The sequence below is a fragment of the Indicator indicator genome, chromosome 1, assembly GCF_027791375.1.
Source record: "Indicator indicator isolate 239-I01 chromosome 1, UM_Iind_1.1, whole genome shotgun sequence".
In the NCBI taxonomy this organism is placed as follows: Eukaryota; Metazoa; Chordata; class Aves; order Piciformes; family Indicatoridae; genus Indicator; species Indicator indicator.
Genome location: NC_072010.1, coordinates 115,753,956 through 115,766,732, shown reverse-complemented (window position 1 = coordinate 115,766,732; position 12,777 = coordinate 115,753,956). Strand labels below are relative to the sequence as shown.

The 12,777-nt window shown below is 34.4% G+C and overlaps 1 protein-coding gene across 1 annotated transcript in view; it reads left to right on the top strand.

Annotated features, from left to right (window-relative positions):
* BRWD1 (bromodomain and WD repeat domain containing 1) overlaps nt 1–12,777 on the top strand; it is a 54,611-nt gene that overhangs the window by 33,783 nt on the left and 8,051 nt on the right. The window contains exons 30-40 of the mRNA XM_054390852.1: nt 1,317–1,472; nt 1,754–1,874; nt 3,396–3,521; nt 4,200–4,275; nt 5,495–5,539; nt 6,187–6,333; nt 7,414–7,566; nt 7,889–8,058; nt 9,665–9,900; nt 10,953–11,138; nt 11,627–12,607. Coding sequence (XP_054246827.1) covers nt 1,317–1,472; nt 1,754–1,874; nt 3,396–3,521; nt 4,200–4,275; nt 5,495–5,539; nt 6,187–6,333; nt 7,414–7,566; nt 7,889–8,058; nt 9,665–9,900; nt 10,953–11,138; nt 11,627–12,607 — 2,397 coding nt within the window. The remainder of the gene's footprint in view (nt 1–1,316; nt 1,473–1,753; nt 1,875–3,395; nt 3,522–4,199; nt 4,276–5,494; nt 5,540–6,186; nt 6,334–7,413; nt 7,567–7,888; nt 8,059–9,664; nt 9,901–10,952; nt 11,139–11,626; nt 12,608–12,777) is intronic.

Sequence of the window (12,777 nt, the reverse complement as noted above, 5' to 3'; positions counted from 1 at the left end):
ACATCCTCAGAGAGTATCAAGGAGAAGCCCCACAGTAGCCACTTGGCACAGGGAAGAACAAAAATTTTCTGAAAACAATCCAGAACTCCTTATTTACATACTTTCTTTCCAGGCAGAACATGACAATCTGTAGGGAAGTAAACCTCTTACCAGAAAGTTTTTATGCATTTATAGAAAGCATTGTTACATTACTGATACAGTATAAGACAAGGGTTAAACCTTTGCTTTGTTATTCTTTCTTCAACCAAATGACTTGTAGATCAAACTGAAATTTTATCTTGTGTTTGCCACTCCTACAAGATCCACCACTAAAGCCTGTTTGGGTTTGTTTTTTTTTCTCTAGAGTAATTGTAGCTGAAATATATTTTAGAATTTGTATGCAACAGATTCTTTGGATTGCAATCATTGTAACACTTGCAAGGACCCTGTCCTCTTTCTTGCTTTCATTTTTAATGGACAGTCTCTTGGATGCTAATGGAAATTCTTGCTGTTATTTTCTAGGTGTAAGCCTACATGCTTATACTATCTACTAATTCTAGTTATTCTAATCAGTCCAAAGAAATGATCTTGCCAACCTGCAGTGTCTGCTCAGGAACCTTGACATGCTTGTTCCTTCTGAAGTGTTCAAATGAAAAGAGGAACCAAGTTCAAAAATAATTAAAGTGCAGAAAATGCGGATGTACTAAAAACAGTTTGTAGAGTTGACAGGGAAAGACATCCATTGGAAATAAATTATCTACTCGATCATTCTGCTCTGGTGAGATTGCACTGGTCTCTGGAAGCATGATTCTTTGCACGGAACCATACATTACAGTGTTATATTTGTACTACTTCTTACTGCTCTGAAATGAGCAATCTGCCATGTCAAAACAAATACTGTTTTTTCTAAATGTGCAAAAGACCACTACTGTTAATACCAGGAAAGATGTCACAAAGTGTATTGCCTACCTTGCACATGTTTGAAGGCTGGGGACACAATTAATTTATTAAACTAAGTTACAATCCTGTGAAGTTTAGGTTCTACATTAAAATGAAAGCATATAAACATCTTATCTGAGTTTAAGTCCTCTTTAGGTGTAGTGCTTAGATAAAGAGTAAAAAGAGTCTTCTGGAAATTCAGAGATGAATACATGGTATCTTTGCTGTGGTATGCATTTTCATGTGCTTTTCCTTGTAGTTTTGGTATCAAACTCCACTTTAAGGCAAGAGGTTTTTTTGTCAGTTACAAGCATTTGAGTGTTTAATAGAGTACTTAACATTTTATCTTGTTTTGCCTTCCCACCTCTTACCCTTTCCTAATTTCTATTACTCTTCAGTTGATCAGCCTGAGGAATTGGGAGCTAGTGTTTCTGTGACTTTCGATGAAGTGGAGAAGCTACTATATAAACCCCAAGAAGGAGAGTGGGGGATGAAATCTCGTGATGAAGCATGTGAACGGATTATCAGTGGTATTGATCAGCTTCTGACTCTTGGTGAGCATGTAATCTAAGCTTTAGGTAGTTTTCTCATAATGTTACATTTATAAACAAGTTTCTGGAATATCCATTACATCCTTTAAAAATTCCCAATGATAAAAGTACTGTAAACATTCATATATTTTTTTTATGTGCAGTTCTTGCTGTCTGTACTGAGATCTTTGGGTTTATGCATAACTGGTTTTATCAAGAATAATTACACATAGCAGTTAACACCTGGCTCAATTGTCATATGCATACAGGCCTTGAAGAAGTTTAATCTTGCTGTTTCTTAACAGACATTTCAGCAGCTTTTGCTGGTCCAGTTGACCTGTGTACATATCCCAAGTACTGTACCGTGATTGCTTATCCAACAGACCTGAACACTATTCGGACAAGACTGGTTAACCGATTCTACAGGTTAGTACTAGCAATAGAAACAAGGGCAATTTGGTCTTGAGTTTGTCTGCTCGAAGATCTAAACTTTTTTGAGTAAGAAGAGCAATTAGTCTGTTTCACAAACATTTTGAAAGCCAATAGTCCAGTACCTGAATTCAATATCGCAAGTGTTTTGAAGCAGGGCTCTGATGATTAACAACTGCAGTGTCCTATTAATTTTATTATGTTTAAAGAAAATGATTTCTGCCTACATTAGTACTGTTTTCAGAGTTACACTAACAGTCTTTAAGGAATTTGCTATTTGAAATTAGTAATTATTTTTTTAAAAATGAAGTTACTTCAGTGCTGAAGACAATTCAGATTTTGAAGTGCTCGACTTCAGCTACTTCTGAACTTAAAGAAAGTTAAGCTTTTAAGCACTTACTACTTTCAAAAATGGGCTTAAACGCAGAAGTAAAACATTAAATATTACCACCAGTATTTTAAGTGTTAAAAACTTAGGGTAAGGAAATGTGTAAAAACCTGAAGTGTAGTGATGATAAAGCTCTGATTAGCTCAATGTGTCATGTATCTATAGCTCTAAAAGAAATGAAATTATGTTCTTCATCTGGACTTGGATTCAATGTGTCTATAAATATAGTGAAAAGACATTAATAGTTGTTTTCCTCTTACTTAAGACTTAATCTATGTCTTGGGAAATTAGTTTGAAATTTTGTATGTCAAGAGGTGCAAGCTTGAGGTAACTACTTCGTAACTACAAGGAACTGGAAAAATGAATGATAGCAATGAAATAACAGTCATAGTAGCTCATGTCTATCAAGTTAAAATTCTCATCTGCAGCAGTTTCTAAAAATCTGTTGTCTTGCAGAGGACACTGTTTTGACTGGTCATGTGGCCTCAAAGGTATTTGAGGGAAGACAGAGAAGAAGATAGCTGAGATGTCTTCAAAAATTTAATTAGACTAAGCTTCTTGTCATTCTTCTTTAATAGCTTGTGTCTTGTGTTTGTTAAGAATTATCAAGATACTACACTATAGTTTGTAACAAGCGAATTCTGATTGTTTTCAGTACTGTTGTGGTACTTTTTCCCTCATTTTGAATAAGATCAGATGTGAGCCTTTTTAAAAAAATGAATGAAGAATCCAGGGAATCAACAATCCTCAGCATTACTTCAGTGATATTTTGTAATTTAGTGGTAAGAAATGCTAGTACTTACTTGGTTAGCTCTATTAACTGAATTTTAAGAGTGAAATTCAAGTGTGCTAGAATTTGACAGGCTTTCTGAAGATGAATTATCAACAATGAGGTGGAAATGAGTGAACAAAGGTGTTCATTGTTGAGTATGTGTCTGTCTCTGTGTGTGCATACATATACATACTTCAGTTTTCTATGTGAATGAAAGGTTTGAGACTGGTCTAATGAGACTTAAAACAGAGAACATCCATCTTTACCTAATGTGGGCACAAAATTACTGAGATACATGTTTTGCAGTTTTTAAGCTTTTTAGCTTAGTATTAAAGGTGTGGTATTTTTTAATTTTAAGGAGAATCTCTGCATTGGTTTGGGAAGTAAGATACATTGAAAGCAATGCTAGAACCTTCAATGAACCTGGGAGCGCTATTGCTAGAGCTGCAAAAAAGATAACTACCCAGCTTTTAAAGTTCATCAAGTAAGTGGCATTGAAATCTAAGTAGTGCTTGAATACTTATGCTTTTAAGCAATGGGAGAATATAAGCATGTTAAGATCCCTTTGTGAATCCTACTTCTTTTGATTTTCTTTTTTTTCTTTTTTTTTTTTTACTCTTTTTCAGTATACTGCAGGGCAGTTGTATAACTCATTTTGAGTCTTTTATTTTAACTGGCAAAATTAAATGTTCGGCATAGAGGCATTTTAACTTTTTCCTTAGTAGCATTCATTGGTATTTATAGAATCAAAATGTCGTTTGGCATGAAAGTAGCTCAACCTATAAAGTAAATTCTGTGCTATCTAGCAGATGTCTAGAAGTTCCTGCTGCAGTTTGTCTGACTTAGTTCAGTTGAAAGGTTTATTTTTAAAAGATGTTAGTGCAGGCAGTATTTCTTCAGGTAGATCGAATGTGAAAGCTCCTCTCAAACCCCTAATGCTAATTTTACCCTTCTCCCTTCACCTCCTCTGAAATGCACAGTATAGCAGTCTTTCAGACATGTTACTTTGTTAATATTATAATCATCTTGTCATTTTCATATTTCATTTAACTCTTAGTTACTGTCTTTCACTTTATGTGTAGTTTTTGGTTGTGGCTAGGTTTAATCTAGGAAATGACAGCTACATTGTGCAACTCCAGTAACAGACTTAATTGCATTCCAGTGATGAGGACTGTACAAACATTTTTGAACTATGTAGCACAACAGATGATGAACAAGATTATCTTGATACTGATCTGGTAAGCTTTTTTTGTGGATAATTCCAGTAATTTATGGTGGTAAAAAAATACCATCAGCCTTCAATTTTTTTTTTTTGTAATATTGCTCATTTATTTTTATGTAAATGTTTGTATGTATTTATAGATCTATATAGCTAGCATAAATATGGAATATATTATGAATGTGGGGATTGATATGAGGAGATGCTTTATTAAATTAGTCTTAAGCTGTCAGTGTTTAACGAATATACATTTTGTACTGTGTGCTATCAACTAGAAAGAATTATTCCATGTTTTATGAGTGGTACTGTATTTCTGAAGCATGTTAGTGATCAGTAATGTAATATTAATATTTCAAGAGTACATGAATAGTTGTTTTTTCACTGTCATTTTAACTATATGCATCTGGTTATTTCTAAGGTCAAAGCTGTCATTCATATAGTCATAAATGCTAGAAACTGACAATTTGTATAACTATGGCAGTGATGCTTTGTCTCTCAATTTCTGTATAGCACAATATGAATCATGCATCAGATTTGCAGGTCTCATTGAGAATTTAATAAAGTGCATTTATCTTACATCTGTTAGAGGCAGACATGTGCTGCTGTTATGCCATGAATGTTATCTGAAGTACTATATATTGTGCTATATATTTATTACTCTAGTCTATTCACAGCTGCCCAACCTGATGTCTTCTTCGTTTTTGATGTCTAATTTGACATTTATTAACTTCATCATAAAGTCGCAAAGTAATTGCTTCCCTTGCAGTTTAATATGGAGAAATTACATTGAGTTGTTTTAGTTCATCTGGCTGTTTCTGCATCACCTTAGTACTTCCATATTGTAATGTATCTCTTTTTACCAAAAGTGACTTGGTCACAGGATGTCTTTTCCTAAATTCAAGGAAAGCAAAAATCAAAATGTTTTCTGACACTTCATTATCAGTGAATTGAATTACTGATCTTTCATCATTGAGAATCAAAGCTGATGAGTATCTTCTTATTGCAGTTTCTGGTAACAGTTTTTGCTTTGTATTAAGGACCAGAGTTGGTGTTGGGAATTTTCAGTCGTGATCTTGCTTTCCATGTCTTTCCACTGCTGTGCTCCATATTGTGCCCTATGAAAGAAATTAGAATGAAAATCTATTTTTACTGTAGTATCACATCTGATAACACTTTGAGCACCTATTACCTATCATTTCATAAATAATTTTTAAGATGATTGATTCTGTTTTGTGCAGGATGATGAAAAATGTCTTCCAAGAACATCATATAGAAGAAGAAAAGTGAGTTGACTAACCTTTACCATACATATCCAAATCAGGTCTGGTATGAAGATTGGTTAAGAGACATTGAAATTCTGTGAGGAGTCATACCTATTTTTTTTTTTTCTTTTTTAAACAATCATAGAGCAGATTTTTTTTTTTTTCCCCTAATGACATTAAGGAAATAAAAGCTTTGCCTAACTAGGTCTTTGCTTTTATTGTGCTTCTATCCTTGTTCTGTATAGTTGTCTAGGAAAATCTTACAGGTTTAATAACAGTTCTCTTCAGTGTAGCAGTTCTCAGTTACATGTATGATACTGAAGTGAAAGCATTCTTCAAAATGAGATATTTGAAAAAAATATTCTAAGTGATGGATATTATTTAAATGTTTTGCAAATAATTTTATATTAGAAGCTAGATTGTCTGTGCCTTAGTATTTTAGTATCTAAAAACTGAAAGATTGTTAAAGAAGATTTTATAATTTGTCACAGTTTATTAATGAAGATTAGGAAAAAATCTGCTAGTAGATGAGTGCCCATTTTGTTATAAAAATGGTATGTTCGGAAGTACATTTATTTCTGCTACAGAAATAATTCCAGACAGATTAATAGGTTTAGTTTTCTTGCTATATTTCAGTAACACTTCTTTTTTCTAACTTTTTTCATAAGGGACGTGGCTTAAAAAAAGGAAAAAGCGTGAAAACTGGCTATGATGAAAACTGTTGGAAGAAGCAGTGTATGGAATTGGTGAATTTAATTTTCCAATGTGAAGATTCTGAACCTTTCAGGCAGCCTGTTGATTTGGATCAATATCCTGTAAGTTGTTCATCTTCACTATGTAAGACATAATTTTGGCCTTTTCTTTTTCTCTTAACATTCGGTACCACAGTAAGCTTTCCATATTGCTCTTGGAGTTGTTTATTCTCTTCATGGCTTTAGTCCCAAACCACTGAAAGAAATTTGCTTTGCCTGGTGATTAGAACTAGGGGCTGCATGCTCTGCTGCTTCAAGATAACATCACAAAACAGTTACAGATCAGTGGTGGTGTCTGCAAATATCCTGATACCTCAAATTTGGGTTGAAATCACTCGAAATCTTTTTTTACTTGCTTTCTTACTGTCCCTTACAAATAAGAACACACAGGTTTATCTAAAATTAATTAAAACTAGTCACTCAAGAGACATTGTACAAAACTGATTTACTGAGCCTATGCTATGAATTTGATTTCTTCCTTCTCTTATCTGTTCATGCTATTTTTGCTAAATCTTCCGTCTCATTTTGTCTATAAGTCAAACAAACTTTGAAGGAAAAGAACTTAACAAGCATGCACTGTTTTCATGTGAACTTCACGTATTGAGTTTGGGTCTCACTTCAGGTTTTAAAAACAACTTGAGGTTCTCTGAAGCTCATTAACAGGAGAGAAAGATTGAGGCATTTTGATGTGGTTTTGGTTTTTAAACCAGACCAGTTTGTTTGTCATAATAAAATGCATCAGGGAAAGGCTTACATGATGATTTACAGCACTCATTTATCATTCTGATAAACAATAAAAACAATTAACTTGTGTGTTACAGTCACTGGGTAATTTTCACTGAGGAAACTCAAGAGAACTGAAACTGGGAATCCGCACATACAAGCATGTGACATTCTATAAACTCATGATCCTTCAGAAATGCTCATGGCCTCCTTGAAAATGAGCAAAAGTTTGTATGGGATAGTGTAGTGGAGACTAAATCAATTACCACTGCTGTCTGTTATGGTAGATGCTTCTGTTTTCAGCAGATGGTTAAGCTGATCTGTGATCATCTTAGTTACCCTTAAATTATAGAAATAAAATTCAAAAATGTTCTTCTTCGTTATACCTTATTCAGTCTATTTTTCATACATTCTCTTTAGGATTACAGACATATTATAGACACTCCAATGGACTTTGGTACAGTGAAAGAAACCCTGGAAGCTGGAAATTATGACACTCCAATGGAACTGTGCAAAGATATAAGACTAATATTTAGTAATGCAAAATCTTATACTCCAAACAAAAAATCAAAGGTAACTGTTAATAGTAGAGGGAGGTCGTAACAGAGTGAGGTGTTATTTTGGAATTAGGGGTTATGCTTGTCTTAATTAAATAAGGTGTTAATTTGCAATTAGTTTGTTTACCAGTACTTTTGATAAAGCTGCTGGTTGAACAGATAGTGGGGAGAAGTATTGCAAAAATAATTAGTATGTTCAGTTCTTGTTTATCTAATGTTGCATAGGATTGTGTGCTCTGCTTTTTCTGTTTCTTTTTTCTTTACGTTTTTTTAATTTTAGAAATTATCTACTTGGATGAAAGGTTCCTTTTTTTAACATAAGCCACTTCCTTACCTAGATTTATAGTATGACCTTGAGATTGTCAGCACTATTTGAAGAGAAAATAAGAAGAATTGTTTCAGATTTCAAAAATGGTCAGAAACAGAATGAAAAACTACGAAGAAACCAGAGGTATACTAGAAGAGTTCAGAATCAAAGCTCTGTGCAGCATCCTACCAAGATGCTCAGGTAACTAAATTATGATGATGTATCACAGCTGACTAGTACTCATATTGACTGTCATGTTTAATCTATGAAGAGGAGAACAATCTGGTTATGAAATAGCTAACTCCAGTGAGACTTTCTGTCTCAGTATAAAAGATATGCCAAAAACCTTGGGGGGGGGGGGTTGGTAGTATAAAACCGTGACTAGGAAAGGGATTTTTGGCTTCTTTTTAATTTAAATTATTTATGAAGTGTTTCCGTCAGGAAGTCAGTATTTAATGTGACTGAAATATGAGGAATGATCAAATATTTACTCACTGTATATATTGCTAAGATTATAAAGCTGTGTATATATTACTCATGTTTTGTCACATAAAGTCAGTCAGTTCTACGGAAGTTACAGAAATTTTCATTTACTATAGCAGTCTCTTGGTAGCAAGACAGACTTTTTTTTTCAGAAAAATAAGTTTTTGACATAACTGCTGGTTGACACGATCAACTCGTGTATTCTTAGTTTGCATATGGGATGAAATGAGACAAAATACAAAAGCTAAACATGGTGAATTGGTGTTGAGCTTACACCTTTTTGCTACTGTCCAGCCTTCCTCCTCTGGCAGTGCAAGGACAGAAATAAGAGTTTTAAGGAAAAAAAGAAAAATTACATTTGTTTGCCAGGTATGGCTTTTTTCTCTTAACATTTCAGTGGATTACTTCTACGTTTTCAAAATCTATTATGCATACATGTGGGATTACATTACAGTCAGACCTGTAAATCAGCTTCAAACTTAACTGGGAGGAGTATTCCTTTGGTTCTCATTTCTTCCCAGAGAAATAAAGAAACACATCAGGACAGCAGAACTTTTCCTTTGAAATGATGCTTCTGCTCATACGTGACTTGTTTACAAGTTAGTGCTACTCAGCTGGACTGAATTTTAGGGCTATTTAGGGAGAGTGTTTGGAAAGCAAAAAGACCATATGCATCTTACATGCCTAGATGATTATCTGAAAGCCTATGACTGTAAGGAAGCAAGTAGTTATAAATGTGAAAGTAAGTTCTTTATCAGGACTGCATGTAGCATTCTGCCATGTATAGAAAGGAAAAATGGAATCAGTGTGTTTCTCTACAAAGTGCCTTAGTGCCAAAGTACCCTAAAGACAACAAGCTTGCTTTAATGACACACCTTCTTTGTGCCTTTGAAACTTAGTTTATTGTGGAATACTATTAGTAGTTTACATGCAATTAATGAGAGACTCGGAACTGAACAGAAATTGAGGCTGCTGTTGCAATTTCCCAGTAAACAGTGAGAAGATTTTGCTATCTAGAAGGCATTCAGTGTTAACAACTTTGTTCCTCAGATCAGAAAAATAATGTCTCCTGTTGTATAACTTTATTAGATGTATAGATTGTTATTCTAATGAAAGTACTTAATGCTTATCCTTGTCAGAGTTGAATTTTTTCCACATCATATTAGCTTAACAAATCTAACAGGCTCTCTGTAAATTTAAAATCCCTTAGCTTAGTCTTATAGTTACTTAAGCCTTCAGAGAAAAGTATTGTTAAAATACATAATTGCTGTTATTTCTTAGTTTTACAATCTGTGTTGTTTTTACTTCTTTCCCCTTCCATTAGAAATATGAAGCAGAAACCATTGAAGTCTCAGGCAAAAATTGAATCTGAGCAGGAACATTCTTTTACTCAACCTACCTCAAGCAGAGCTGCCTGTGTTGCAAGCCATAAAACGAATGCTAGCAATTACAACCATAATTCTTCTGGTGAATCCTCTGATTCTGCATGCCTGGCTCCTTTTGAAAGGAATGGAAAAGCTAGATCCACAACACTAACAAATTGTTCGGCATTATCATCAGGTCAGAAATTGAATCTATTTTAGATAAGTGTTTTCATTTTGATCTTATCTATGGATTAATTTCCTTTACAATTGCTATAATTTTGCAATTGCGTTCTCAGTTGGTAAAGGAGGTTTGCATTTTGAACAATAGGTTTTTTGATATATGATTTCTGTGCAGTTTATTTTTTTGTGTAATACAGAATTTTGTGTGTTTTAATGAACTTTGAACAGTTTGGACACATCATTAAATGTTATAAAAAGATCTGTATACTAAACATGGAGATTTCTGCTTTAAAGTCCCATAAAATTTAAACTTACTTAACAGAAAGCTTGCACCTAAATGGAAAACTATCAGTAGATTAGTTTGCTTCTTTGAGGTAGAGCTATCTTGGCTGCATATCCATTTTACTGTCAAGTAGATGGTATATTTTTTGCAGCTTTTATGTGAAAATCACAGAAAAAGCTGAATTGAGTGAGACTGATTAGAAAAATCAGACCTGCTAGCTACGTGGTTATTTGATGCTCCTAAGTCATTCCAAAGAGAATAAAATAATTTCTTCATTTCAAGCAGCTGTTTTATGAAAATGATTGCAGTGAATGGACATCTCTTATATGAGAGAAAATGTAGTGTATTTGATAAATGGTACTACATAAAATACAGGTTATGCAGAAGTTTCCCAAGACAAAAAACTTTCTGTCTTTTTCTCCTTCCCCTATGCCTCACCTTGATAATAATTCAGCTTTTTTCTAAGGATAAGAATGCAAGTTCTGGTAAAAGATATCTGTTATAATATGTTTTGTGTTGGGTTTTAACATATTCTTCTTCTTTCTGCTATTGGGAAACAGCTGTATTATTTCACTTGAAACTTAAATACAGGTTAAAGAAGCATCCTGTCACTGAACAGTGTATCAGTTTGGAGTGATATCTTTTGTAGAGCTCAATTTTATACATGTTAAGGCACGATAATATATTGTAAGATAATGTCATGAAGATATTTTGATGTTTTCCTGGATCAGCTAAATGTAGCTCTTAATTTGAAGCTAAAATCAGCAATTATCTTTTTTTACCAGAAAGTGAAATAGAAGCTTCTTTGGTTTCTTCATCTACTTCATCTTCAACTTCTACGAGTAGCTCAGAAGATAGCAAAGAAAGCTCTGTGGCTCTTGTTTCACCTCCGCTACACAATGGTGTTTGTAGAAGAAAGAACAGCAATCGTAGGATAACTAGAAATCGAGCGGCTCGGCGAAAACAAACCGGTAAAGATCGATAGTTTCCTTGGGAACAGCACATAATGCATGTGTGTGTATAACCGAATGTAATTAGTATGTTTTAAATAGTGTATTAAGATACTAATTTTTTAGTTGCTGGTGGTTCTGAAGCTCTCAAAATACTACAGTCAACTTCTTGAGTTTTTTTGCTTTTTGTTTTTTTTGTGTGTTTTTAGTATTCAGTGGAGGAGGGAAGAAATAAGAGCCCAGTGATATAGGGAGTGTCTTGCAACATTTTAGATCTTAATGAAAGTAAACGCAGCAAGTTCTAATTTTCACAAAACTAGAAAGAATTGGAGATTTATGACACAGCTACATAATTTATGTCATCAGACAGCAAAAGCACATAACTGTTTCTGGGAGTATATGTCATTTGTTCTCTCTCTGAACCTGTTCCAGACTTGACAAGATTTAAGAAGCTGCTATTTATATATATATTTTATATTTAAGATATTCACCTCTACTTTCCTTTACAGGAACACTTCTTCAGGAGAATGGGAATACAAGAAAAACTGTCAGGAAAAAGTTATATAGAAGTGACTCTGAAAATACTTCCGTGGTGACATCTGAATTGATCAGTAATAGTACTGGTAGACATAGAAAAACTCCACGCAGAAGTGCTGCTGTGGCTGCTAATAAGCTAAGGCTAATGAGTGACGTGGAGGAAGAGGTTTCAAGTTCAGAAAGTATTGGCATTGGATGCAAGAACAGAAAACTGCCTCACCGAAATGCCTCAGCTGCAGCAAGGAGAATGTTACTGGAAGGCTCTGAGGATGATGTAGGCTTGAAGTCTGAGAGTGAAAAGGAAACGGAGGAGCAACTTACGAAGAGGAAAATTGTTTCTCAATCTGGTTCATCTGCTGCACGAAGAAAATTTGTTAGTGAATCTGAAAATGGAACTTCAGATTCTGAGACAGACACACAGGCAAAGCAGAAAAATTGGCAAAGTAATGGCCATAGACAGTTACGTGGGACAATCTGTTCTGTATCCCCCAAAATGAAAAGTCTCGCCCTAGACTTTTCAGAGGAGGACTCCAAAAGCCATAATTCAGAGGATGGGAGCCATCAAAGAGTTTCTGATGACTCAACATCTGTATGTAAAAAGCCTGCAGTGAGCAACTCTGAGGATGAAGTGGATTCTGAATTGGATGGATGGAATAGCAGAAAAGTAACTGGTCTGCAGCTTGTTCCTCCCTTAAAAAAAACAAAAGTTTTGAGTGATTTAGAGGACACAGCAGAATCAGAAACAGAAGACAGAAAGTATGGGAGGTGTTTTCTCTCAGAGAGCTTGGTGCCAACTAGAATTGTAGGGAATTCAAAATCTGGACCTGCTTCCAGCTTCAATCACTCCTCTGGTACAGAATCTGGGATGGATTCAAATAACAGTGATTATTGTGAAGCTTCTTCAAAAACAAGAAAGAGGAAGAGAAAAGGAAAAACAAAACTTGTTAGAAAAGGTAAAATTTTTAAAGTTAACACATCTGACTCTCGATACTGTTTAGGTGAAGGAAATAACACAACATGAATGTCTGGGTAATGACTGGAAGGGTTTGGACTGCATGAAGTGTGATAGTGTTCCTTGCTGTTGTAAAGTAACTATAAATGGAGGAAGAACGATTGTATGTGA